Source organism: Rhipicephalus sanguineus, chromosome 5 (genome assembly GCF_013339695.2).
Source record: "Rhipicephalus sanguineus isolate Rsan-2018 chromosome 5, BIME_Rsan_1.4, whole genome shotgun sequence".
NCBI classification, from domain to species: domain Eukaryota; kingdom Metazoa; phylum Arthropoda; class Arachnida; order Ixodida; family Ixodidae; genus Rhipicephalus; species Rhipicephalus sanguineus.
The window spans coordinates 109,560,538-109,584,466 of record NC_051180.1 but is presented as its reverse complement, the minus strand read 5'-3'; the positions used below and the strand labels follow the sequence as shown (position 1 = coordinate 109,584,466).

Here is a 23,929-nt window from a genome sequence, read left to right as displayed (position 1 = left end):
TTGCAAATTTTCGATGGCACATGCGCGCTAGGAGTTTTTATGCATACAGGACGGACGAATTTTGCTTTCGCCTAGCCATATGGGGCAGAAATTATTAAGCGCTGAAGAACTGACACTTGGCCGAGTTAGATGTAGTTAAACATTTTGGATGAGTTCAGCCGGAACGAACGCTGGTGTTTGTGTGCCTTCTTTGCCTCTGTCCTCGTTCGTTTTGGCTGAAACCCATCAACGTGTTTAGTTATTTAGCGTTTTTTTTAAGTTAGCGCTGTTTCTATCCTGTTTTTTCTTCTGCCGCTCCTGTTTTATTCATCATCATTCGCTACGTGGTACACCGGATTTACTTGGACCCCTTAGGATTCCTTAACACCTACATCTGTTAGTCGGCTGAAAGAGTGACTTTCCTTTCCTCCTCTGTAACTTTCCTTCCCCCTCCCCCCTTCTCCAGCGCAGGGTAGCCTAAAGGGCTCAGCCCTGGCTTAGCTCCCTGCCTTTCTTCTATTCCTTTTCTTTCTGTCTCTCTAAATCTATGTACACGGGTGTTGTGGATTTTGCTTTCCGCCTAAATATGGCCACCATGACCGGGATTTAAACCAGCGACCTCGAGCTCAGCAGCACGGCAGTTTAGCCGCTTAGTCACCACGGCGGGTTGTTTGCCTTACGACATATTGCTCCAATCAGCGGCAGTTAGAACACACATACGCAGTACATGAGTGTGTGCGGACGTTTAACTCCTGCTCAGCTAAGGAAAACAAGAACGCTCTTCTTTCACTGCGATCCCCACCAGCTATCCGGTTCAGAAATACCAGTCATTAGTCTCTGCCCAAAGAGTCGGGTTCCAAGCGTTATAAAAACAACGAGGTAACTCGAGGTTCCGACGCCCGTTGGATAGGCACCTCCGGTACGAGTTTAGGCCCTAAAGCACCGAACTGTTATACTTCGCTTTGTTTTCACACGCTTCCTCCTGGGCGCGTAAGGAAACAAGCGCGCGGTGTGCAAGTGAAAGCTAGAATACGAACTCCGGGTGACTGGTGAGGTCGTGTTTACGCCTTCTCCAAGCTTGATTGAGATAGCAGCCAGCCGTTATGCTGGCGTGTTTCTTTTTTTTAGGGGCGAAGCTCCTCAAGGCGGCACCCGTTCGTCCCTCGTAGTCGTCGTCATCGTAGTAGTCCGTAACAAGTCTTACGCTTTGACCTCCAAGGTGGTGCCGGTGGGAGATTTCTCCTGTGCGTTGTTGAACAATAAAAAATTCGCAGCGTGCGCGTTAACTAAAAGCCGAATTCTTCTGTCTCTCATTCCCCATTAGCAGCCATTGGCATGTTCCAGTAGGAAACGTTAGTAGAAGTAGAAGTGTGAGTGTTAGCTAAAAGCCGACTTCTTCTGTCTCTCATTCCCATTAGCAGCCATTGTTTACCTCCAAGGTAGTGCCTGGTGAGATTTCTCCTGTGCGTGATTAAACAATAAAAATTTTGTTCAAAACGCCGTTGATTGATGAAATAAACCAACGAAAGACGCCAGATGTTTTGTAAAAGCAGAACGAAAGAAAGCCAGATGTTTTTCTTAAAGTGTAGTAGTAGTAGTTGTATGTAGCCACCTCGCCCGATCGTCAACGGGCGAGGTGGACCGGCAACGGCGCGAGGACCCTGCCGTACGAGAGTTAAATCACACTAAAAGACATACTTTGCGGGCGATACACTCTAGTGAGCTTTCAACTTTTCGTCTTAATGTACATGATAAAGAAATTATTTCTACGAAAAACGCAAGGCACACCTTGAGCAATATATTTGGTTTTGGGACGCTAAATGGAACCATGAGGCGATGCGAAGCCGGAGCACTTGCACGATCGCGTTCCGTTGGCTTTCGTTGGGAATGCTACCGACCTCGCATCGTGGAACGCGCGTCCTGTCTTCCCTCTAGCCTTGCCTTTAATTCGCACAGGGCGAGCGGGGAATGCGGTCGCTCTTGGCGCTCTTTCGCTCGGGAGCGGACTTCTTCCTTGCAATTCACCGATCACAAGTGATAATGAAGGGACCACGTAAACCAACAGTACAATAAAAGTTTGATGTTTAATATATACACGATGTTTCACACTCTTTATATTATGTACTGGGCGCATTTCACGGAAGAGTTTCACGGTTTACAGATGATTCCCTCCGTAGCTTCGCCCCACTCATCATCATTCACCCCGTGGATATGCTGTGTTTTTTTTTCATCACCGTGCATTGACCATTTAAAGCCCTCTTTGCAACGAACGGCGTTTAAAGTTGAGTTAACGCAAAAAAAAAAAAAACAACGCGCGCACGCTTGACGTGTAAATACTACTATGCCAACAGTGAAAGTGAAGACCGAGAGCTTTCCGAGCGAGAGTCCAAACCGCGTGCTGAGAGGAAAACAAATGGAAACGAGGGGAGAGAGTGCGAGAGAGGACGTTATTGGGAAGCGGGAGGGGAACAGTTAGGGTCACGTGACTAAAGCGGCTGTCTGTCTCGCGCTTTCTCTCCCTCTCTCGCGCGCGAGGCACGTCTCACACTCTTTCTCACTCTCTCTCGTCGCTGCAGGCTCGAGCGTCGGAGTTTCTGGACCCCGGCGAGTACGACCGAGGCACGACCGGCACGCGTGCCGGAGTCGAGCGGCAGACGCCACGAAGCGCGCACGCCTTGCTGCGACCACGACTCGCCGCAGCTGCTGCTGCCTTGCCGCGGCTACGGTTATACACGAGCGGGGGGCGAGTGCTGTTGCTTGCTGCGGCTGCGAGCAGGAGCGAACAGCCGCGTACGCAGTCGAGTCGGCCTATCGTTGGCAGCGAACCTCTCAAGAGCTGTCTTTCCGCGCATCATCGCTGACGGACAAGCTGCGATCGTAGACAGCTGCTTCTGATGTCACCAGTGCACAGCGCGGGAGCCGCGTGAAGTGACAGTCATGAGGTGGCAAGACCCCGGAAGGAAGGACTCGACGTTCCGGTGGCTTCTGCTGTGTGTTTCCTGCCTCGCAGTGCAGCTGCTATGCGGCGTGCTTCCAGCGGCCCGAGCAGTGGAGGCTGGGTGAGTCGCCGGACGACGGCTTCTCTGCACTAGCGATCGCGATTCCTTAAGGCTGTCCGCAAGCTCGACTCGCTTTAGAGACAACGTACGTAGTTTGGCGGGAGCGTCTTTTGCGAAAACCTTTAAAGGACGATGACTTAAAAGAAAAAATAAAAAAATAAAGCACCCGCGGAAGCACCCGTGGAAGTCTGTATACCACGTGGTTAAAAATGTCAAGAGCAACACTGACTTTACAACTGGCACAGGTCGTTGGCTTTTGTGTATCCTAAAGACTTCTTAATACTATTTTTCCACCATGCCTTTCCCATCAGTTATTCGCAATCCTCCTAGGTTATTCGTCGCGAAGATTCACAGCACCGCACATGCTCCATGCAGCAAGGTGTTTGTAAAGGATCAAGCAATAAAGAAACATAACTACCGTGGCTAGCTGCTCGCTGCTGCTATTTAATTCCTCAGAAGCTATGTAATTCTTACGTTTGGGTGAATTATATAGTGAACATAGAAATGGGGCGTCAACTAGAGGACAACGGTCATTTATATTATTGTATTTTTGTGACCGACTTGCTGTAAGGTGCCTAGATAAGAGAAGTGAAGTTTTGCTTGCGTATGTCTTTCAGTTCAAGTGTTTACATTTTAGACAAGCGTGTTGAAATCTTTCCTGCTGTCTTGTCCATGGCTTGTCAAGAAAAAGACTCAAGAGCTCGGAGTGGTCACTTCTATGATTGTTGAAGTGCTAAAGTGAAAATAAAAAAGATAAAGAGAGAGCAGCTACGGAGTGTGAAATCTGCGTCGATGATTTCAATATTTTGTTTTCTGAAAAATGCGAAAGGTCCTATTTATTGCAAGTGATGGAAATGATTAAGCACTACGAAGATTTAAAAAATAATACTGGCAGAATTGACGCTGTCAGAAGAAGACGGCTTAGAGATAATTCGTTCTTCCACTTGATGTAAGCTGGCGTCGAAGCAAAGGTTCCAGGCGACATCTGAAGCTTATAGCAGTGTGACTATGCAGGATTTACTACACCGTTTATGACTAACCGACGTAATAATATACGCACGTGTACGTTTTTAGTACCACGTGTACGTTTTTAATCGTAGTATATGAACTATATAGCTGTGACTTGGTAAGTGACTTGGTAGCTGCCTTAAGATCACTCGTGGTGTAGTTGTCGTGTAAGCGGTTGTACGTTAAGAAGTCGTACGCAGTCAACTGTAACATAATCCTGCTCTTGAAGAATACAGCTCTACTGCGACGTTTTATGTGAGCCTGTTTTGTGCGTCTCTACTGCGAGCGGGTTACCACGAAAACCTCAAAGAACAATCGTGCAGCTTATCGAAGTTAATCGCGACGATGAAATTATAGGAACTTGAACACAGATGCGAATGTAAGCGAAATACACTTACTAACTGCTTTATGCGTGTAATGAGGCCGTTGGAAGCTATATAATTCCTACAATATGGTTCGCAATGCAATGTAATTTACAATATGGTTCGCAAATGTTGTTTTTTTTAATGCAGTAGTAACCTCTATTGCCGCTAAAATTCACCTACACCCCTTTTTGTTTCTTTGAGGCACTTATTGAGCAGTGAATATAACGCTTCCTATCACAGTGCCTGCTCCAATGTTACTCAGAAAAAAAAGGAAAACCTTTTGCGGGAAACATTCGCGTCCATGTCACGTGAGGAACTATGTATAATACACTACATGTATTGCTTCAAAAACTGTTCCAGTGCTCTTTGAGTGCACCGCGTGCACCTCAACAATGTCATTTAGTCGAATACTTTTTGCATAAATTTCGGCTTTGGAATGTACGGGGAATGCTCCGGTAAAAACATCCTTATACAGCAACGGAAAGAGCACCATTTTTTTTTTAATATAAATTAGGCGTTGACAATATGCTGCGCAGGATCTACAGCAAGCAAGTATCAGAAAAGCGAACGCGCTACGTTTTGCATATTAGCGCGGCGGCACAAGAAAATCTCGGCTTCGCATAGAATGACGAAAACTGAAAAACCCAGTCATTAAGGGTTTTTTTCCCCTTAACTTCTGAACGAAACGAATGCATTCAAATTGTTCTGTAGTTCGTGCAATATTAAGAAAACTGAATCTTTTTTTTTCTTCTCCGTCGGCACACTTAATGGGCCGTGGGAAGTCTACTTCCCACCGAAGTACTCACGCAAACGCTGCGTGCCAAAGACCGTGATTTTTCGCAGACAACATTCGCGACCATATCAAGTGGAAAGAAAACCGAGTCCGTAGACTGCTGCGATCGGGATACGTTTAACGGTGCGCATAAAATACAAGAGCACGGAACGCGCAGAAACAAACACGGCTCAAACTATCAACGACATTATCGCTAAATGGTAGTGAGCTTTTTTATATAATGTCCTTCCGTAAGCGCCAGAACAAGTCAATCCACACGTTTCCGCAATGAAGTTGCTGATGGTTCGCGCGGCGGGTGGTTCTGCGTTCCTTACTGCTATGTTTCAAATGAAGCAGAAATTCAGGGGAAGATGGAGGCGTGAAGAGATGAAGAATTCTTGAACACTAGGTGTCGCTGGAACCGACGTTTCGGCAGTTGGTCTTGTCTTCTCCAAGGCAGCGAGGGCGAGGGTGGTCGTATAGTAATCTGACCTACGAAAAAATATAAAAACGAGGCTATCAAGAAGCTCGGCAGCAACACCGACTATCGAAAATTAACCTCCGACCAGACTTAATAGTATAGTAAGAACATGCAACATATGATAACAGATTTTCTAACCAGCAGATTATTCACACATTTCGAGTAGAGCTTCTTAAAAGACATGAAAAATTCTTGAACATGGCGTGTCGCTGGAACGAACGTTTCGAGAAGTGTTCTTCACTTTTTCCTTGAAGAAGACAAGATCAGTTATTGAAACGTTGGCTGCAGCGACACGCTGTGTTCAAGAATTTTTCATCCTTGTGTTTACGTTTGTGTATTACGCTTAAGGTTACACATACTAATAGCATACCAACAGGCTCGGGTAGCAACCTTAGTGAATCCCTGCATCGTGTGCGAAAGCTTCGCCCTGTCAAGGGATATTCCTCCGTCTCAGTTATGTCTTATAGATGGGAGAGTTATTGCCTGCACGTGTTTACGAGTAGGCGGTCGTTGACTATAGCAACTGAGACGATCACAGATCCCTCAGAACTAATAAAGTCAGTATTGAACCGAAAGTGCGATAAAGGTGAACGTCGAAGAGTTCGACGAGGCTCGAAAATGAATAAAACTAAGCTTCGCAGAAAGAAGCGTGCGGGTGTGTCTTCCCACCTCGTGTTGAGTAGAGAGAAATGTTCAAAACTGAGTCGAAATATATGCATTCCGGGACGAAATATAATGGTACATTCGGGTGGTTGTTTCAGAGCTCTTCGGAGGCTCTGAAAAATTGATGTTAAAGAGTGACTAAGCATTGATACTCAGACACTCGGGCCACAACATGATAAGGAAGGAGGAACGTGATTTCCGTACTTCTTTGTTCTCGTTGTATGAGCTTTAAAGCTGTTGAATTCATCACTTTCAAACACAGTCAGAGCGCTCTCAAACAACCACCCGAATGTGCCATAAATTTAAAGTTAGCACTTAAACTTGAGAATTAGCCAGACGAGTAACATATCGATAAACGCGTACTAAATGAAAGAGAAGATCGTAGCAAAATTACGAGTTAATGTGCTTTTTTCACTGTCCTATCACAGAGCGTTTTTCTTTTTTTGTAGAACTTGCAAATTAAGTAACGCTAGCTATATTTTGTTCAAAGCAGAAAAAAGATGCTTTCCATGTTTTTTAGCTCTCATATCATTTACAGCACCATTTTGTCGGTAGCAATATATATTCAACCGCTTTTTTTGCCCGTATTTGCTTTTTGTACGAGTTGCTCTTGGACAACGCCGGTAATGCGCAAGAAGCCATTGGTTACAAAATTTTAGGAATAATAAAACTGGTCAGTAATATAAAATACGGTGAAGAACTATGGCAAGGGAGCTAAATGAGTGCTTGCCATGATTATCACCTCTTCACCATGACTCACTTGCTTAGTTAGTTAGCTTAAGCATGCAGGATTTCCTGCCAAGACATCCAATATACTGATTTTGCTCATTTTTGTTAGGGATATGAAAAGCCGCTGAGTGGACTATCGAATTACCAGAAAAATACCGCTTATTAGTTCAATCAAGCCTGTTTGCTACACAGTGCTCCTTCAAAGGCTTCAGAAAACTTAGACTTGATTGCAGAATGATGTAACTCGTTTAGAAACATTCTTCATTTCGCGTCCAAAATTTTCTCCCCATTATTTCTGTCGTGAAAAGAATGGCATGGTAATGTGTCCGGCATGTTATTTTTGACAAAGAACGTCAGCAAGAATCAATCAATCAATCAATCAATCAATCAATCAATCAATCAATCAATCAATCAATCAATCAATCAATCAATCAATGGGTTTGTTTTATTTTCGAGCGGACATCACTTATGGAGCAGGGCCCGTATTCACAAAATGTCCTTACAACTACGCTAGTAAATTTTCTAAAAACAAGAAAATAGTTCCATAGCGACAGCGTGCGTACTAATAGCGAAAGCAGTCGAGCAATCAGAAAAGTTCTTAGGACGAAAACGCCTTGCGAATTGGGCTCCTGATCTTTACAGAATGTGGAGCTAAAAAAACCATCAGGACATTCCTGAGAAGGCCGAGACAGACAGGCGGAAGACTATCTATCTGCCCGTGAATATATTTGCACCGTAAAGGCCTCGAAATGGCGAGGGTGTTAGCGGAACTCCTAATCTCGGTTTTGCGTTCTTAAATATCGTTCTTAAAAGAGGTTTATAGCTCTTAAAAGATGGCTGTTCGTCAGCGCTACAAAACAGAAGACAAAAGGACTCTATTCACTGAGAGCAGCTGTGGCGTACGCCGAACCGTTTGTTTTCTTCTTGATCAAAGTTCATCGCAAAGGTGTCAGTAGTTCAATTCGTTCATACAAAGTGCAATATGACAATCCATCCTCCGCACGGCTAACTATGTATTCTGCGAATTAAATGTGTTGTTCAAATACTTCATGTTTTATGTCTCAGACTACTGACGTGTTTTTCGAGTCGTTAACCGGTCTACATATTATTTACAAATGATATTTCCCCCTTATCCCGGCGTTTGTTTCTTGTACAAAAATAATGTTATTTCAATAGCTATCGGACAGTGACACTGACTGTCTCCTTCTTCTTCATATTTACACTTATTAAGCTTAGACCCGTAGGTATGACAGATGTCAACTTGCACCTAAGTTTTCGCGTAAGTCTTGCGTAAGTAACTCGATGCGTGATATTTCTGTTCGCTCCTACAAGTGTAACAGAAACGCCGGAGCCGCATGGATTCCTACCATTCCATACTGTTCCCAACTGGCCTTAGCCACTTACAGCAATCGCAATGTTGTCAGTGACATTGCTTACAATATTAGCACTGTTGTAAGAACCGTTGTAAGCGGCTAGGAACATTACCATTACCAATGTCAACTGGTCCGTAACTGCACTCAGGTACTTAGGAGCAAATTCATTCTTTTATTGCGATGCGCCTCGCGAAAAAAAAAGATTATTATGTTCAAATGCCCACTTGTATGTTTATAGTGAGACATGACCCGTTCAACGACTCTTGTAATGTCATGTGTAAGTTCAACGCAAACATGATGCAGCAGCCATAACCTGAACGCTGACCTTCGTTTCAAATAGCCGTATTAAGGCCTTTCAAATGTGTAACACGAAAAATAATAACATTGTCTGGCATTCTCGATGCTATAGATAGCGCGCCATATATAGACAATAGCAGTGGGTGTTCGAGACAAACGTGAACTCATCAGGGCATGCCTTCGCGACTTGTAGGTCGTGGGAAGTCGCTTGAAGTTCGATGTTCAGTTACGTGAAAAGAAGGACAGTGATAAACCAGCTAACACGTTGCATAACGCGAATTTTAAGCGTATTATGGGCAGCTAAATGTTCGCATACGAAATAGCATGGCATAGCACCGCGCGTTGTTCAGGAAATGCTCGTTTTGGAATGATAGTTGTCTCAAGGGCTGCATTTCAATAAATAGAGCGCCATAAATCCCTTGTAAGGAATGTGCAACGAAACAAAATGAGTGAATGCTTGCAATAAAAAATCCTATTGTTGACATTAGCCAATACAGAAGTGTTTCTTCTCCAGCATTTTCTTCCTCAGTTTACAGCGTTATTCAATAAATATTAAGCGCGATCTTCCTCAGTATGTGATCGATATGACGCACATTACGATATCGTACTAAGTGGAATAATATAAGCATTTCCTTTTTCTCAAGAGCGACTCCAACCCGCTAGAAGACCCAACCATTGCAAGCCTGGCCTTTCTTCGCGTTTTTTTTTTATATTACCCGAAAGTTTAAGAGGACAAAAGGGAATTGCCGGAGGTCATCTTTCAGGTCTGCCCCTAGATTGCCCCGCGAAATGAACGTGGTCGTGTTATGAACCCCTTCTGGTCATCTCTGCCCTGTACCTCAGGCCGAATTCTAAGGTGGGCAAAAAGTCATTTCACAGTCGAGCTCACGTCAGGACGTGCGTTCCAGTTTCGAGCCGACCGAGTGCTTTACTTCTCGCGAGCGAGTTCGTTCCACTTTTTGAACCGGGCGTCGCAGAAGCTCCTGAATGAATAATGCTTTCGCTAAACCGGGCTCCGCTTTCCGTGGTTCCCCACTCGACAGAGACGGGTGCCAACCCAGGGGGTCTGTAGTGTCGTGACCGACCGCGTCACTTCCAAGTACTGCGGTTCGCACCCGGACGAAGCGAAGTGTTTGAGCCAAAGTGACGACACCTAGGCAGTTTTTGCTTTTGCGTTGTTTATTTACACTCGGGAGCGTCACTCTTCGCGCCTCTCGTATTTGCCGAACGCGCCCACCCGGGTGCTGGCGGAAGGAGTACCTCCACTCTATTGGCAGCCTCGGTTATTTCTGCCGTTCTTCGTAACTTAGTGGAAACACCTTGACGCATGCGTCCGATGCTCTTCGTATACGTGCGACCTAGATGGGGTACCGAAGGACCGCAACACGCCGCGCTGTCGGCGACACTCTCGTAGACAACTGATGGCGTAAGATTTATCGCCCCTCCGGAACGAGAGCGGGAAAGGAGGCAGTGACAACGACAGCAGCAAAAACAAAACAAAGAAAGAGGAGGAGGCAGCCAGGAAGATGGGACGGAATTTGTGATGTCATGCAGCAGAGTCAAAGCTGAACCGTTACGAAGGAGAAGAGACGATGCGTTACCAACTTAGAGGGCTCACTGGCTAACAGCTCCCTTCTAGCTCCTTTTGCGAGAATCACTTCCTTCTTTTTGTTCGCGTTTTCTCTCATTGTTTTAAAATATAACTGCACAACTTAAACGGCAAGTGTACCTGAAAATGAATCGCTTCCCGATTTTCGATCACAACTCCAACATTTAGCGTTGATTTGGCTGTCCAAAGAAACCGGTTCCAGTCATTTCTCGTCAGTAGAGTCGTTGAAGTATTTGCCGGCACAGACAAGCACGCTACGCTGAGCGGAGCCTGAGACGTGCTCCCTGGAACGTGCTTACAGCCGCCGCAGCCATTGTAAGCAGCCAACGAATGTGTATCAGAAGGCGCTCAATGGCGGGCGCGGTCACGTAACCAAATATGTCAGCGCCGTGTTGAAATGTTTTCGAGGAAATGGGGAAGCGGTGATTCACAACCTCGTCTAGTCGCCGCCTCTTTTTCAATCTCCTGAGCATTCGTCAGAACGCGAATCTTGAAGGGTTACCTTAAGTGCATCGCAAAGTGAAGGGGACGCAACAGCGGCGCAAATAGCAGGGCACTCGATATGAGGGAAGCATTGTGTTGGCGTGGAATCGGGAAGGTAAACATTGCGTTCTTTACATATGCCCCCTCCCCCCTCCGGTGGCAGTAGGCTGTATTTAAAAAAAATCCAAAATATATTCACTGAACTGTACTGGACTCACTTCCTTTTATGTTGTCAGTTTTCAACGAAGGGTGTTGCATGCGCTCTTGAAATAGATTATGCATTTAATGCCTACTCATATCTACACGAATATTTGCGACAGTTCCGGAAGCCCTACCGCAGCTGCTATTGTCCTGGTCACCCCTAACCTTCGCACTCTAGGACATCGACAACAGCAGACCTGGTGGCTTTTAAAGGTTCAGTCGATCACTTGGTCCCATGGCCACTTAGTCGATTCGCTCTTCCCTTTCCGGTGCAACCTCGCAATCTCTACAGTCTTCCGTGTGTCATGGCTCATACGAGCAGCTAGAATATGAAATTAGGCACACTCCCCACGAAGCTTCCGAGGCATTATATTTATATAGCTTCCGAGCCAGTGCCGTATTCTCGGCTACTATAGAGTATGAACATAGCTTCACGCTCGTTGCGTCAACAAGGTCTCTTCACGTCGTCCAGAAACAATGTAGCGCAACTTTACCCACTGACTCATTACAACACTTGCACAATGGAACACGCCTGATTTCGCCAACTCCCGCTTGGTTTCACTGGACCATGACTTGCGATTTTGAGTGCCATCCGGACTCCCCGTCGCGAAGTCACATTGTTGTGTCGTGTATGGTTGAGGGTGTCGCAGTTGCCAATGCTTATTCATGCCTCATCTGAATACCCGACAGTGCCGCAGGCAGTTACTCCGTGTCTGATGATATCGCAACGATCACTCCGCACCACTGTTCAGCCTTCGATGGTTAACTATAATCTGCTTATCAGACTCCGGTTAACTATAATCTGCTAATCAGACTCAGCCACATTGGTTGATTAGCTGTTCTATGAGAGCCCTGAAAACTTGTTCTAAAGACTCTTGCGCGACATACTAGGCGCACAGATGTCGTAACTATACTTGAAAGTTGTCCTTTCTCTCGCTCTATTACAGCTCACACGTCTGTGTCCGAATTCTAATTATAACGTCATCGAATAAAGAAAGAAACTATAGAGAACACATGCGTTTTACGGCAATTAATGCAACATAATAATAATGATTACTGGTGTTTTACGCGCCAAAACCACGATGTAAATATGAGGCACGCCGTAGTGGAGGGCTTCGGAAATTTCGACCGTCTGGTACTGGCTTCACACGATACACGGGCCTCTGGTATTTCGCCTTCATGAAATGGGACCGCCACGGCCGGGATCGAATCCGCGACTTTCGGGTCGGCCTGCCGAGCAATGATACAACAGTATACAGAATGATTGAAATATAAACCAATGCGCGCTCCACTCGAACGTCATCTTGGTGAACATCAGAGTGACCAATGTAATCCTTCTTGCGAAAAAAAAAAAAAAAAGATGGGCGAAGCTTGCACTGAGCCGCGCAAGGCTTGACACAGCGAAACTGGATGATTCTGAAGACTAATTTGGTTTCTTCTAGGTTGTTTCTAGGCCTTAGCTAGGTGATGAGGGTTGTTTCTAGGTTGCTTCTAGGTCGTTGCTAGGCTTTAGCTAGGTGATGCTAGGTTGTTTCTCCATCGATTCTCAGCGCATAGATGTTCTTGTTAAACCACAGACAGTCACAGACACGACACGGATGTCCAAACTGCAGAGACAGATCCTCGCGCTGAAACCAAGCTTCATCTCTCATACATCTACGGGCACGTCGTCGTTGGCCTAGGCCTTCCATCGCTTCGGAGTCTTCTCGCAGCCGCCGTTGCCTTTCCCGTTCCCTAGTATTCTCTCGTTGTACGTACTCGGGGCATTCGGCTCGCCGCCGTCGCTTCGCAGCCATTTGTTGGGCTAACTGTTGCCTCCTTCATTTTTAGTGAGGCAGTAGTGAGTAGTGGTATTTACTCAATTTCTGTGGCACATGCCCGTTCATGATTACGATAGTTTTCTGATAGGCCGCGCAGTGACACATACCTATTTGATTACGGTTGTTTTCTTCTACATTTTTAGTGAAGCAGTAGTGAGTAGTAGTATTTACTCAATTTCTATGGTACATGCTCGTTCATGATTACGATAGTTTTCTGATAGGCCGCGCAGTGACACATACCTATTTGATTACGGTTGTTTTCTTCTACATTTTTAGTGAAGCAGTAGTGAGTAGTAGTATTTACTCAATTTCTGTGGCACATGCCCGTTCATGACTACGATAGTTTTCTGATAGGCCGCGCAGTGACACATACCTATTTGATTACAGTTGTTTTCTTTTACATTTTTAGTGAAGTAGTAGTGAGTAGTAGTATTTACTCAATTTCTGTGGCACATGCCTGTTCATGATTACGATAGTTTTCTGATAGGCTGCGCAGTGACACATACCTATTTGATTACGGTTGTTTTCTTCTACATTTTTAGTGAAGCAGTAGTGAGTAGTAGGATTTACCCAATTTCTGTGGCACATGCCCGTTCATGATTACGATAGTTTTCTGATAGGCCGCGCAGTGACACATACCTATTGGATTACGGTTGTTTTCTTCTACATTTTTAGTGAGGCAGTAGTGAGTGGTAGTATTTACTCAATTTCTGTGGCACATGCCCGTTCATGATTACGATAGTTTTCTGATAGGCCGCGCAGTGACACATACCTATTTGATTACGGTTGTTTTCTTCTACATTTTTAGTGAGGCAGTAGTGAGTAGTAGTATTTACTCAATTTCTGTGGCACATGCCCGTTCATGATTACGATAGTTTTCTGATAGGCCGCGCAGTGACACATACCTATTTGATTACGGCTGTTTTCTTCTACATTTTTAGTGAAGCAGTAGTGAGTAGTAGGATTTACCCAATTTCTGTGGCACATGCCCGTTCATGATTACGATAGTGTTCTGATAGGCCGCGCAGTGACATATACCTATTTGATTACGGTTGTTTTCTTCTACATTTTTAGTGAAGCAGTAGTGAGTAGGGGTATTTACCCAATTTCTGTGGCACATGCCCGTTTATGATGATGATAGCTTGGTGATACGAAATACAAGGAACGATTTGCTAAACACCTCCACTGTTAAAAAAAAAACAAAAGAGGGGAGTGAGTGAGTAACAACTTTATTAAACATGTCGGGAGACATTGAGCGGGGTGGCTCTACAAGCACCCCGGCCTAGGTGACGGCCTTGAGTCCTTAGGCCCGGGCGGCTTCCTGGGCCTGCCGGATGACCCATAGTTGACCGGCGAGGTCGTGGCTGAGCAGAGCCGCCTTTCATTGCGCCTGGCGGTTCGAGACTGCCATGTCTACCAGGTTCGTAGGGGACTGCTGCTCGCTTCCGGTACACTTCCACAGCATGTGCTGCAGCGTCGCTCTGGCTCCGCACGCTTTACGCTCGTCGGATGTATAAATGTCTGGGTTAGCAGATGCGGAGGATCATCGGATTTGGGTACGTGTGTGTCTGTAGTTGTCGCCAGGCAACCAGCTGTTCCTTGTTTAGTTTGTTTAGTTTGGCGTGGTGTGGTGGATACTTGCATCTGTTCAATCTTTAGTGCTGCGTGATATGCCTCTGAAAGTGGTCTAGCGATCCCCCCACGTTCACTCCCGCGTCGCTCTCGAGGTGTGCGAGACGTCGGGACTGTCGGCAGGCGTCGCAGCTCGGCGTGTAAGTCCTCGAGCAGCGGCCACACGGACCCTCCGCGAGCGGAGGGTCCGTGTGGCCGTTTTTGCGGCAAACGTTGCCTTCGTGAACTTGGAGAATGCGAGAGATCCGGCCGCTGGCGTAGTTGCTTATCGCCGTCTGCGAGTCGCCTATTATCATCTCGGCGACCATGGTAGCTATCGCGAGGGCTATCGCCGCTTCTTCGATGCCTCCGTCTCTTCCGTGCGTATATCGTCGCGCTCGCGACGTTCCTTCGTGATCCGTGATCGCGACCGCAAAAACGCGTTGGCAATCGTAACTGGCCACGTCCACGTAAACCGTTTTCGTTAAACCCCACATATTATTATTATATTATTATTATGCGTAAACCGTTTCTTTGCTATTGTCGAATTTGGTTTCCATGTCTTGGGTGCTACTGTTGCGCCGTCCGATGTCATGTGTCGGGTGCATGTTCATAGGCAACGGCAAAACGACGATGCGCTAGCGATCACGTCTGGGTATCCCACCTCTTTACCACGCTGCGTGTGGTAGTTGATGACCAGTGTATCGAGGATTTGTCGACCGGTTCTCGTCTTCGCCAGACGTTCGCACTGGGCGATGTTGTGTGCTTCACTTATCTCGTCTAGGGTATTGTGTAACCCCAGCTTGAGAAATTTTTCTGTGCTAGTATTGACCGATAATCCGATTGCGCGTTTGTAAACCTTGCGGATGAGACGGTCTAGTTTGGTTCGTTCAGTCTCCTGCCACTTGAGGTAAGGAGGCGACGTACGACCCTGTACTTTGCGAATGGTTTCGCCGTTGTGGCCGTTGGCCGACAGGCGCAATCCCAGCACCCTAATGGTGTCAACTTGTGGGATGACAGCGCCGCCTGATATGACTACTTTAATTCCTCTATCTGCGCGCTCGGTTGCCCAATCGGCGTTCTTGGGTTTACGGCCCCTGCGCGAGGGTCGTAGAGTAGGAGCTCCGATTTAGCAGCGGAACATTCGAGGCCCGTGTGACGAAGGTAGTCCTGCACCACATCGACGGCCTCTTGCAACGTTTGCTCTACGTGGCCGTCATTCCCGTCGACAACCCAGAAGGCGATATCATCGGCGTACAAGCTGTGGTGGAGGCCTTCTATCTCAGCTAGTTTTCGCGGTAACCCGACAAGCATGAGGTGTAAGAGCATAGGCGAGATTACGGAGCCCTACGGCGTGTTCGTGCAACCCATGTGTATGTCTTGCGATTTTTTTCCGCCGAAAAAGTGAAGCAGAAAAAAATATGCGCGCATCTTATGTAAAGAGCATTTTTAAGAGCTAGCACTTTGAGATCCCACTATGATTTTCTCATCTTGTAGTTATACATTTGTTAAAGAGCTAATTGCAAACACGTCAATAGAAAATAGATCAGGCTAACTAACTTTAATCAGTGACGCACCAGATATAGTATCTGTAACTGAACAGCTGCTGTTGTTTATAATTTTTACTGCTCTCGCGTCGTAATCGTTTGATGATGTCATGCCAGGCCAGAAACTGTGGTATTGCATCTGATTCACTTGACTATGTTGCATCCTGAATTAATAATAATCATAATAATTATCGTGGTTTTACGTCCCAAAATCACGATATCATTATGAGAGACGCCGTAGTGGAGGGCTCCGGAAATTTCGACCATGTGGTGCTCTTCAACGTGCACTACGCGGGCCTCTGTACCATTTCGCCTCCATCGCAATGCGGTCCGCCGCGACCGGGATTCGGTACCGCGACTAACGGGTCAGCAGTCGAGCACCATAACCACTAGACCACCGTGGCGGTCGCATTTCTAAGTGACTCACTGTAAGCAAAAAAAGTCTTTTGACTATTTTTGTGAGTCCTGAATTGCCATTTACATGACTCTCTGAAAAAAAGGTGCCTTCTGACTCTTCTTTGCTACACATGTGACTCTCCCATGTATAACTCCCTTGAGAGAGGCATGCTGACTCTCTTTAGGAGAGTCGTGGGATATATGACTCTCTTCAAAACGGCACGCTAACTCTTTTGAAGAGTTGTGCGTGCCACGGCTCTCCTAAAGAGAGATACGTGGGAGAGTCACATAGCAAAGAAGAGTCAAAAGACACCTTTTGTAGAGTGCACGCACTCCATTTTTCTGAAGAGTGCTCAACGTACTGACTTGAAAGGCCGAACGAATTACCGTCACATGATGTTGTTCTTATCTAATCATCGCAGTCACATAGTGCGACGCCTGTAACGTGCCTTTTTGGTCGACAATATGGCCCCTGTGTGGCGGCGCCATCGATTCTGTATATCGCGTTTTCTCGGACTCATAGTTTGCGTGGTCTCTCCAAACAGCTCGAGCAAAAGCAATTAACCCTTTGGTGTCTATAAATTGCTTCGCGTCCTAGTTAATTAGGAGAGCTGATAAATGTGCTCGAGAACATTGACTTTCTTTCCTGCGGTGCGAGTGAAGTGAGACAAAGTGAAAGAAGCAATTATTTGCCTTCCTGAGGGAAGCCGGAACTGAGATGAGACGCTCCCGTCAGTATTGTATTCTTCCTTGGGGAGGGTGTCGCGCCTTTCAGCTGATTTGATAATGTCCTCGAAAACACTTCACCATTCAGAAGTCATCGAAGTCTGAGGGGAACATTGCTGGCGATGCTTTCATTATTCGTGGCCCACTGGGGAACGCAGCGCGGGCGTTCGCATTGCCTTTATATTGATGTTTGTTGATGGCCTGAACCGATCGAGTTTTCGCACATCGTTTTTTGCGAAACGTTAACCTGAGTTTAGGTAAAGAGTGAATTAAGGCAAGCCTCACAGTAATCAGAAACAATTTCGCTATTTCATTATATAACAGAGTACGAACTCTAATGAAATGCGGCACAAATGATATGAGCTATTGAACAGAAGTTATTACGTAGTTTATCTGTCGAGTAGGTCCCTATAGACAGGCTTAAAACGTAATCAATTTTATCCGATGATTCAATCAAGAAATGTTTACCATTGTTTATCATCTAAAGGAGCAGTCTGATGCAACTGAATTGGAGAAAGAAATTGGCGGGTCGGAGTATGCAGTGCCACTTTAGCTGAGCGCCGATATGGTAGACATACTGAGGCAACTCTCCCAGTTTAGTTCTATGCATAGAAAGACAGAGAAAGCGCCTGGCAAATTACGCTACAATACGCAGGAAGAACAGGGGTTCTTCACACCGTTGGAGCGTCCGAACGTCTACATATTTCTTTATAGGAACCCTGCTATATGCGATGCACTCGGTAACAGCAATATACATTTGGAAATGCAGCAGTTATACAAAACGGTCGGTAGGCATCTGATGAGCACTGAGATGATGTGGGTAATTTTTGTTTCCATTTATTAAAGCGAGAGCAAAGCTGACTTATCAAACGCGAAAATTGACAGTCGGCATCGGTAGCGTAAACACCAGTGACAAAAAAAAAGACATCACTGGGTGACGTCACCATATAACGTCATCGCGACTTCACAGATTGGCAAATTTTGTGACGTCATCATGACGTCATCACATGACATCGTCGCTTGGTCAAAAGTGGGCCGATCACGGAGGCAGTACAAAACCTAATGAGATGCAGAAAGCTTGCCATGCCCCCGATCTTGGAGGCACTGCAGGCACGTTCGTTAGTTGCAGAAAGCTTTCGGAGCGGTGCAGGGGAGGATCATGAAAAAGAAGTTGGCTTTCGCCTTCGAGTCGTCCTAGGCGAATGCATAAGAGACCCTGTAAGTTTTCTATGAACTTAAACAGTTTCTATGAATTTAAACATAACGAACGGATGTAAACAGAGGTAATCGGTATACATCTGAATGAAGCTTTTTTCGCCACTTCGTGATGTTTTCGCGTGATAAATTGCTTTTCGAGTCTCTCGAGCGCCGTTGTTTTAGGTTTATTCGCGCTTCCTGCGCGTGATTGCAATAGATGGCACCGACTATGCATTTCCATGCGTATTACAGTCGGTGCCGTTGTCCCATACACCTGGCTTTCAAGATCTACGTAAACCGTGTTCTTGAAAAATTGATTGTCGCTGAGGCCGAGCTGCAACGCAAGTTGTAGCCCATAGGAGAAAAAAACAACTGCGACACTTAGCGGAAAATCGATACACAGGTTGTATTTCCTGCGTATTTCCGGAGCGTTGGCAAGTTATTGTGGGCTCGCCATCTTACACCGTGCAATGATACACTACCGGATAATTCGAGGCGAGGATTATTGCACGTGATTAAAAATAAAGGCGACAAGTAATTTTATCGTTTCTTCTGTTCTTTTCTGTATTGTTTTATTTCGTAGCTGACAGGTAGTGTCCGGTGCCGCCCTAGAAACCATAACGTCTGTTATTCTCCACTTCAATAAAAAATAAAAGGTTTACTCTTTCTTTTCGAATGTCGGCTAGCGCTGGCAACATTAAAGCTAACAATGTTGTTATGACACAGTCATTTTCTTCGTTCAACCATAATACAGTGATGAAATGGTCCACTTAATTCACTCACCAGTGAGATACTTCTGAGTCTAACTACAGCTGTCGACATTTCCACCCAATGGAAGTAGTACTAGGGCATATTTTCCCCGTTTTCTACAGCAATAGAAAGCAACCGCTGCTTATTGGAATATATGCACGCTTGCTGTGTACGGAATATGTGTTTACTACTTCTTTACATAACAGAGTGATGATGTCCGCCTTGATGGTACGTTGGTTACGGTGCAACGGATGCTGACTTGAGAGTCGCGGGTTCGATCCCCGCCACGGCAGTCGCATTTTGGATGGAGGCGAAGTGCCAGAGGCCCGTGTACTGTGCGATGTCAGAGCACGTTAACGAACACCAGATGATCTAAATTTGCACAGCCCTCCACTGCGGCGTTCCTCATAATCATATCATGGTTTTGGCACGTAAAACCGCAGATATTATTAACAACAGAGTGATAAGAGCCTTACTGTTGTATTTTGAAGTCAATAATATCTGGGGTTTAACGTCCCAAAACCACGACACCATTATGAGAGACGCCGTAGTGGAGGGCTCCGGAAATTTCGACTACCTGGGGTTCTTTAACGTGCACCTAAATCTAAGTACACAGGCCTCAAACATTTTCACCTCCATCGAAAATGCAGCCGCCGCGACCGCAAATGAAGGCTATCGCGTACGGCATTACAGTTAAGTCGATTATACAATTTACGCCAGCAGAGCGACCAGGGCGTGCAGCATTCTGACTTTCACAGTTTCAGCCAAATTTACTGATACATCATATTTAGCGACAGCGTATTAGTTGAGTTAAACGGGTCGATATTGCGTGAAGGTTACCTGGAAAAAGGGAACGCGACGCGAAAAATATAACGCGCAAGATAATCCGCCCGCTTCCTATCGATCCCATTGTGTACACGCTTTGGATGCTTCGTTTTTTCGTCATGCCTGACATGCTGCAATCCTTGTTGCATCTTCCCATCACATAAAGTGCTACAACTGTGCGACTAGGCCAGTGCTAATTAGAATGAACACGCCAAGGCCCCATGCTAATCGAAACAGCTCTACTGACAATGGGCGTACGTGAACGAAGCAGCAGGTGCTTTTCACGCAGCGCCCTTCCTTCTTGCTAACGTTTTGCTACGACAGGTCTTATATACTACTGTTTTCTTTTTTGGCAATAACTCCTGAAATGTACTAGGCAAGAGAATGACGTCAAGCGGCTGGCCTTGGCAACGTAACCTCCTCCGATGACACCCATCACTGGTGGAGCCAGGGGAGGGTGTCATGGAGGGGGGTGGGGGGGGGGTTACCCACCTACCCCCTGAAATTTTCCAATTTTGCATGTGTATATATACACGCACCATACAAATGCACGCACTAACATACATAAAGGACCGTTGATGAGGCATCTATGGTTTTCGCCTTAAAGGACCGGGTCGTCCGGGTCGTACGCGCTGTTTTGTGAATACTTGTTTCCTCTTTAGCTGACAACAAAGTCGGAATTTTCTTTCTTGTAAGTGCGTGTTGACTGCTGAAGCACTTAAAGGTTGCAATGGGGCATGTTTCACTCAGCGATTTCGACTACTATCTAGGTTTTACCGTCGTTCTGTTACCAAAGTGGCCTCTTTCACGCGTCAGCTATGCCTGAGCTTACATTACGCGGTCAACGTCCCTACCGGTACAGCGTGAATGTCGCCCGCGAGGCAGCGCTTCCATAGCGTATACGTTGTAATGAGTGATGATCTGTCACGTCCACGCATGCCTTGAAAAATCTCCAGATACGCCGACGTGCGACGCACGTGAGTTCGAAGGAACAATCGAGCACCAATTAGTCACTTGCCCTTGATACAATGTCCCACGCATCGTTTGTCACAAACGGCACTAATGCGACTAGACTTTAGCAAAACATTCTCCGGGCCGAAGGTATTTTGACCCCGGACGCAAACATCGATTGTGCGGAAATCTATCGGTGCCCCACGGCAGCTTTTGAGAAACGCCAGCCTTGGTGAGTGATTACTGCCGTTCTGTGCCTCTTTTTGTGCGCGTTCATTACTCTGTCTCTCTTTCCTTAATTCTGATCCCAGTTGCTTAACCTCAGTGCAGGGTTGCAAACCGGACGTTCGTCTGGTTGACGTCACTTCCTTTCTCCTCTTTATTTTCTCTCTTTGCTCTCTCCGCAACTTTCGATGCTTTTTCTCTTAATCTATACGCGAGGCGTTATCACTACACAAAATGAGTGCAGCTAACGGCGACTGCAGCACGCTATTTCTCCGGTATAGAAACAAATAAATAGAAAGAAGAAGAGCGATTTACCGGTAACAGCATTCACGCATGAAAGCATTTGCTTTTAACGCCGCTCCATTGGCCCGCTTGCGACAGATTTTCGCCTAAACAGATGGGCTGTCACGCAAACAAAAGAAAGCGCAGCTTCAGACACCTGAGCCTGACACGGGACAGGTAGAGCTTTTCGTCGCACCGCAAAAACAACGCTTAACGGCCTCGCAAATCTTTGCCGATTCTTTTGTGCGCTCGCGTTGAAGTCTGCGTGAAGCAGCTGAAGTGCACATGTTTGTGGCAAATTTTTTTTTCTTAATTTGTTGTTGTTTACACGAATGGGGGCCGTTACAGGAACTGTTAGATCACAGTGTTCTCGCCACTAGATATGATAGTGAGTGGCTTTTACCACGCATCATAGCGTGCTAGAAGGGTTCGGGCGAAACGTCGGAATATTTTTTCTAGGGCTTATCACTATAGGTGCGACCAATTTAGGGCAAGCAAGCGGAATAATCCTGCTTAAGCTGTTTACTGAAAAGGCAACCGTCGGTATAGCGCGATTCCTCCAATTTTTAAGTGCTTTAAATGATATATCTTGACTGATATACTCAGCACAAGAAAATATCCTGCCGCATCTTTGTTGTCGCTTTTCTTGGCATGACGCTAAGACTTGCGCTAGAGTTCCGCGTTCGGGATTCTTTCTACATCGTATAAAAGGGTCACGTTTAGTAAATGTTGTTCATACGTTCGCTTAGTGAGGGACAAATGTATAGCACAATACTTTAAAACGGGTAAGTCGTAAACGGGTTAAAGGGCTAGGGTAAGATTATTTTCATTCTTTTCTGAGAGGCACATAAACTGAACAAATCATATTGTTATATAAAAGTTAGCTGAGGTTTAACTCTTATAAACCTAGTTATCGCGAGCAATAGGTATATTTAGCTTGGTTTTGCAATGACTATGCACACACTGTTACATTGGTCACGAGGTGCCGCAGTGGCGAAGCTCCGTGCGAGCGCAGCAGCGGCGCCTCTCCGCAGTGGATCACGTGGCGTGACGTCACGCCTGCCACACTTGCGCTGCGGTGGCTCGCCCTCCGGCGGCTCAAGGTCATTGTGACGCGATGAATGACTTTGGGAGACATAGCGTAGCAGAACTTTCTCTCTAACATAGGAACCCACAAAAATGTGCCCGCCACCGCTGCTTGGGATCCAACCCGAGACTTCGTGCTTAAATACACTACACAGCGACCACTAAGCATTTTGTATGGGCCATTTGATTGGGCCCATAGTATCTTAATTGTGCAATGATCCACATTCGAGCCCTGGTCCTGCAAGTATATATGACCACATGGAAAACGTGCAGTGCTGCGTTGGTGTACGACGGGCAGCCTAGCGCCTCACGATTCGCGCCTTCAAATGTGTGTCACGGTACGATAACTTTATAACCTTCAAGGCTTGGTAGACAGTTCGCACATGCATCCAAAAGCAGCAAAACTTCCTTGTCATCCGTTCAACCGGCAAATATAGTTCAGACAGTCGTTCAGTGAATTCAATAACCCTTCGTGACGTACTAAATTACATAAATTTTCCGTCCTGTCGGCGCTACTCAGAAAAAACAACTTGTCGGGCGTGATACACTCACCTCTCCGCGAAGGCAATGAATCTTGTGCGACGTGACTGTTTTAAATCATTTCTTCCATAAACGTTCAGTCTTGAAGAGCCACGCCCTCGTGCTGCTATTAAGCTTCATTTAAAAAGAAAAAGGAAAGCACATAGAACACCTGGAAGGCAGTATGTTGCGTCGTACATGCGTAAGAGACGTGTAAGCAACGCTAATGGCTTAATGACTGATAGTGACATGTACCGCTGAGCGTCAACGACTTCCTCTTTGTGCTTTAAGAACAATGGATATCTGATGAAAGAAACTGACAAAGCCAGCTCAGGTGAACTATTGATCAGGAGAGCACGTGCCTCGAGCGTACGTTTCTCGCTTTTTTTTTATTATTGACTTTTAAACCACTTACGCCCAACATGAATGTTGCCTTCTTCCTCAAACTATCGGGCCGTCATAGCCTGTCCTACGCGGGCAGAGTCCGCACCCACAGCTACACGCCGCCGCCTTGCAACAACGTTCTGACCGATCCAATTAGCGCACTGTCTACACCTGCAACTCATCGGTCTGTTACTCCTGCACTCCGTACCATAGGCGCCCGGCCTTAGGCCTCCCGTCTCTATTTCAACATACTCGACGAGCTGTCACCGTCTCGAGTGATGGGAGAACCCCTCCCGAGCGTAGTCCCCTAGAATACCTCCTCGGCGCAAAGCAACGGCCGCGGTGGGTGTCGCGTATACCTGGAACCTTGGTTCTTCCGCAGCTAAAAAGGAGCGTGCGGCAGTCGGTAGCGCGCCACTATGGAGTTAGCGAACTGCTGACTGCGTCCCGTGAGGCCATTGAGTAGGGTGACGCTGACGTTAGCGCCGTGCCCCTGCTACAAAACCTTAAATAGAGTCTCCGAGAAAGTCTCCGACTGTGCAACGGTTCATTAAGCACCGCAGGTTTGCGTGGGTGCGCCCGCACCCGTGA

At 46.3% G+C, this 23,929-nt stretch overlaps 1 protein-coding gene across 1 annotated transcript in view; it reads left to right on the top strand.

Moving 5' to 3' along the window:
• The first annotated feature begins 2,578 nt into the window (after nucleotides 1-2,578).
• LOC119394126 (glycine receptor subunit alphaZ1) overlaps nucleotides 2,579-23,929 on the top strand; it is a 164,159-nt gene continuing 142,808 nt past the window's right edge. The window contains exon 1 of the mRNA XM_037661375.2: nucleotides 2,579-3,038. Within this exon, the coding sequence (XP_037517303.1) occupies nucleotides 2,917-3,038 (122 nt within the window). The 5' untranslated portion in view covers nucleotides 2,579-2,916. The remainder of the gene's footprint in view (nucleotides 3,039-23,929) is intronic.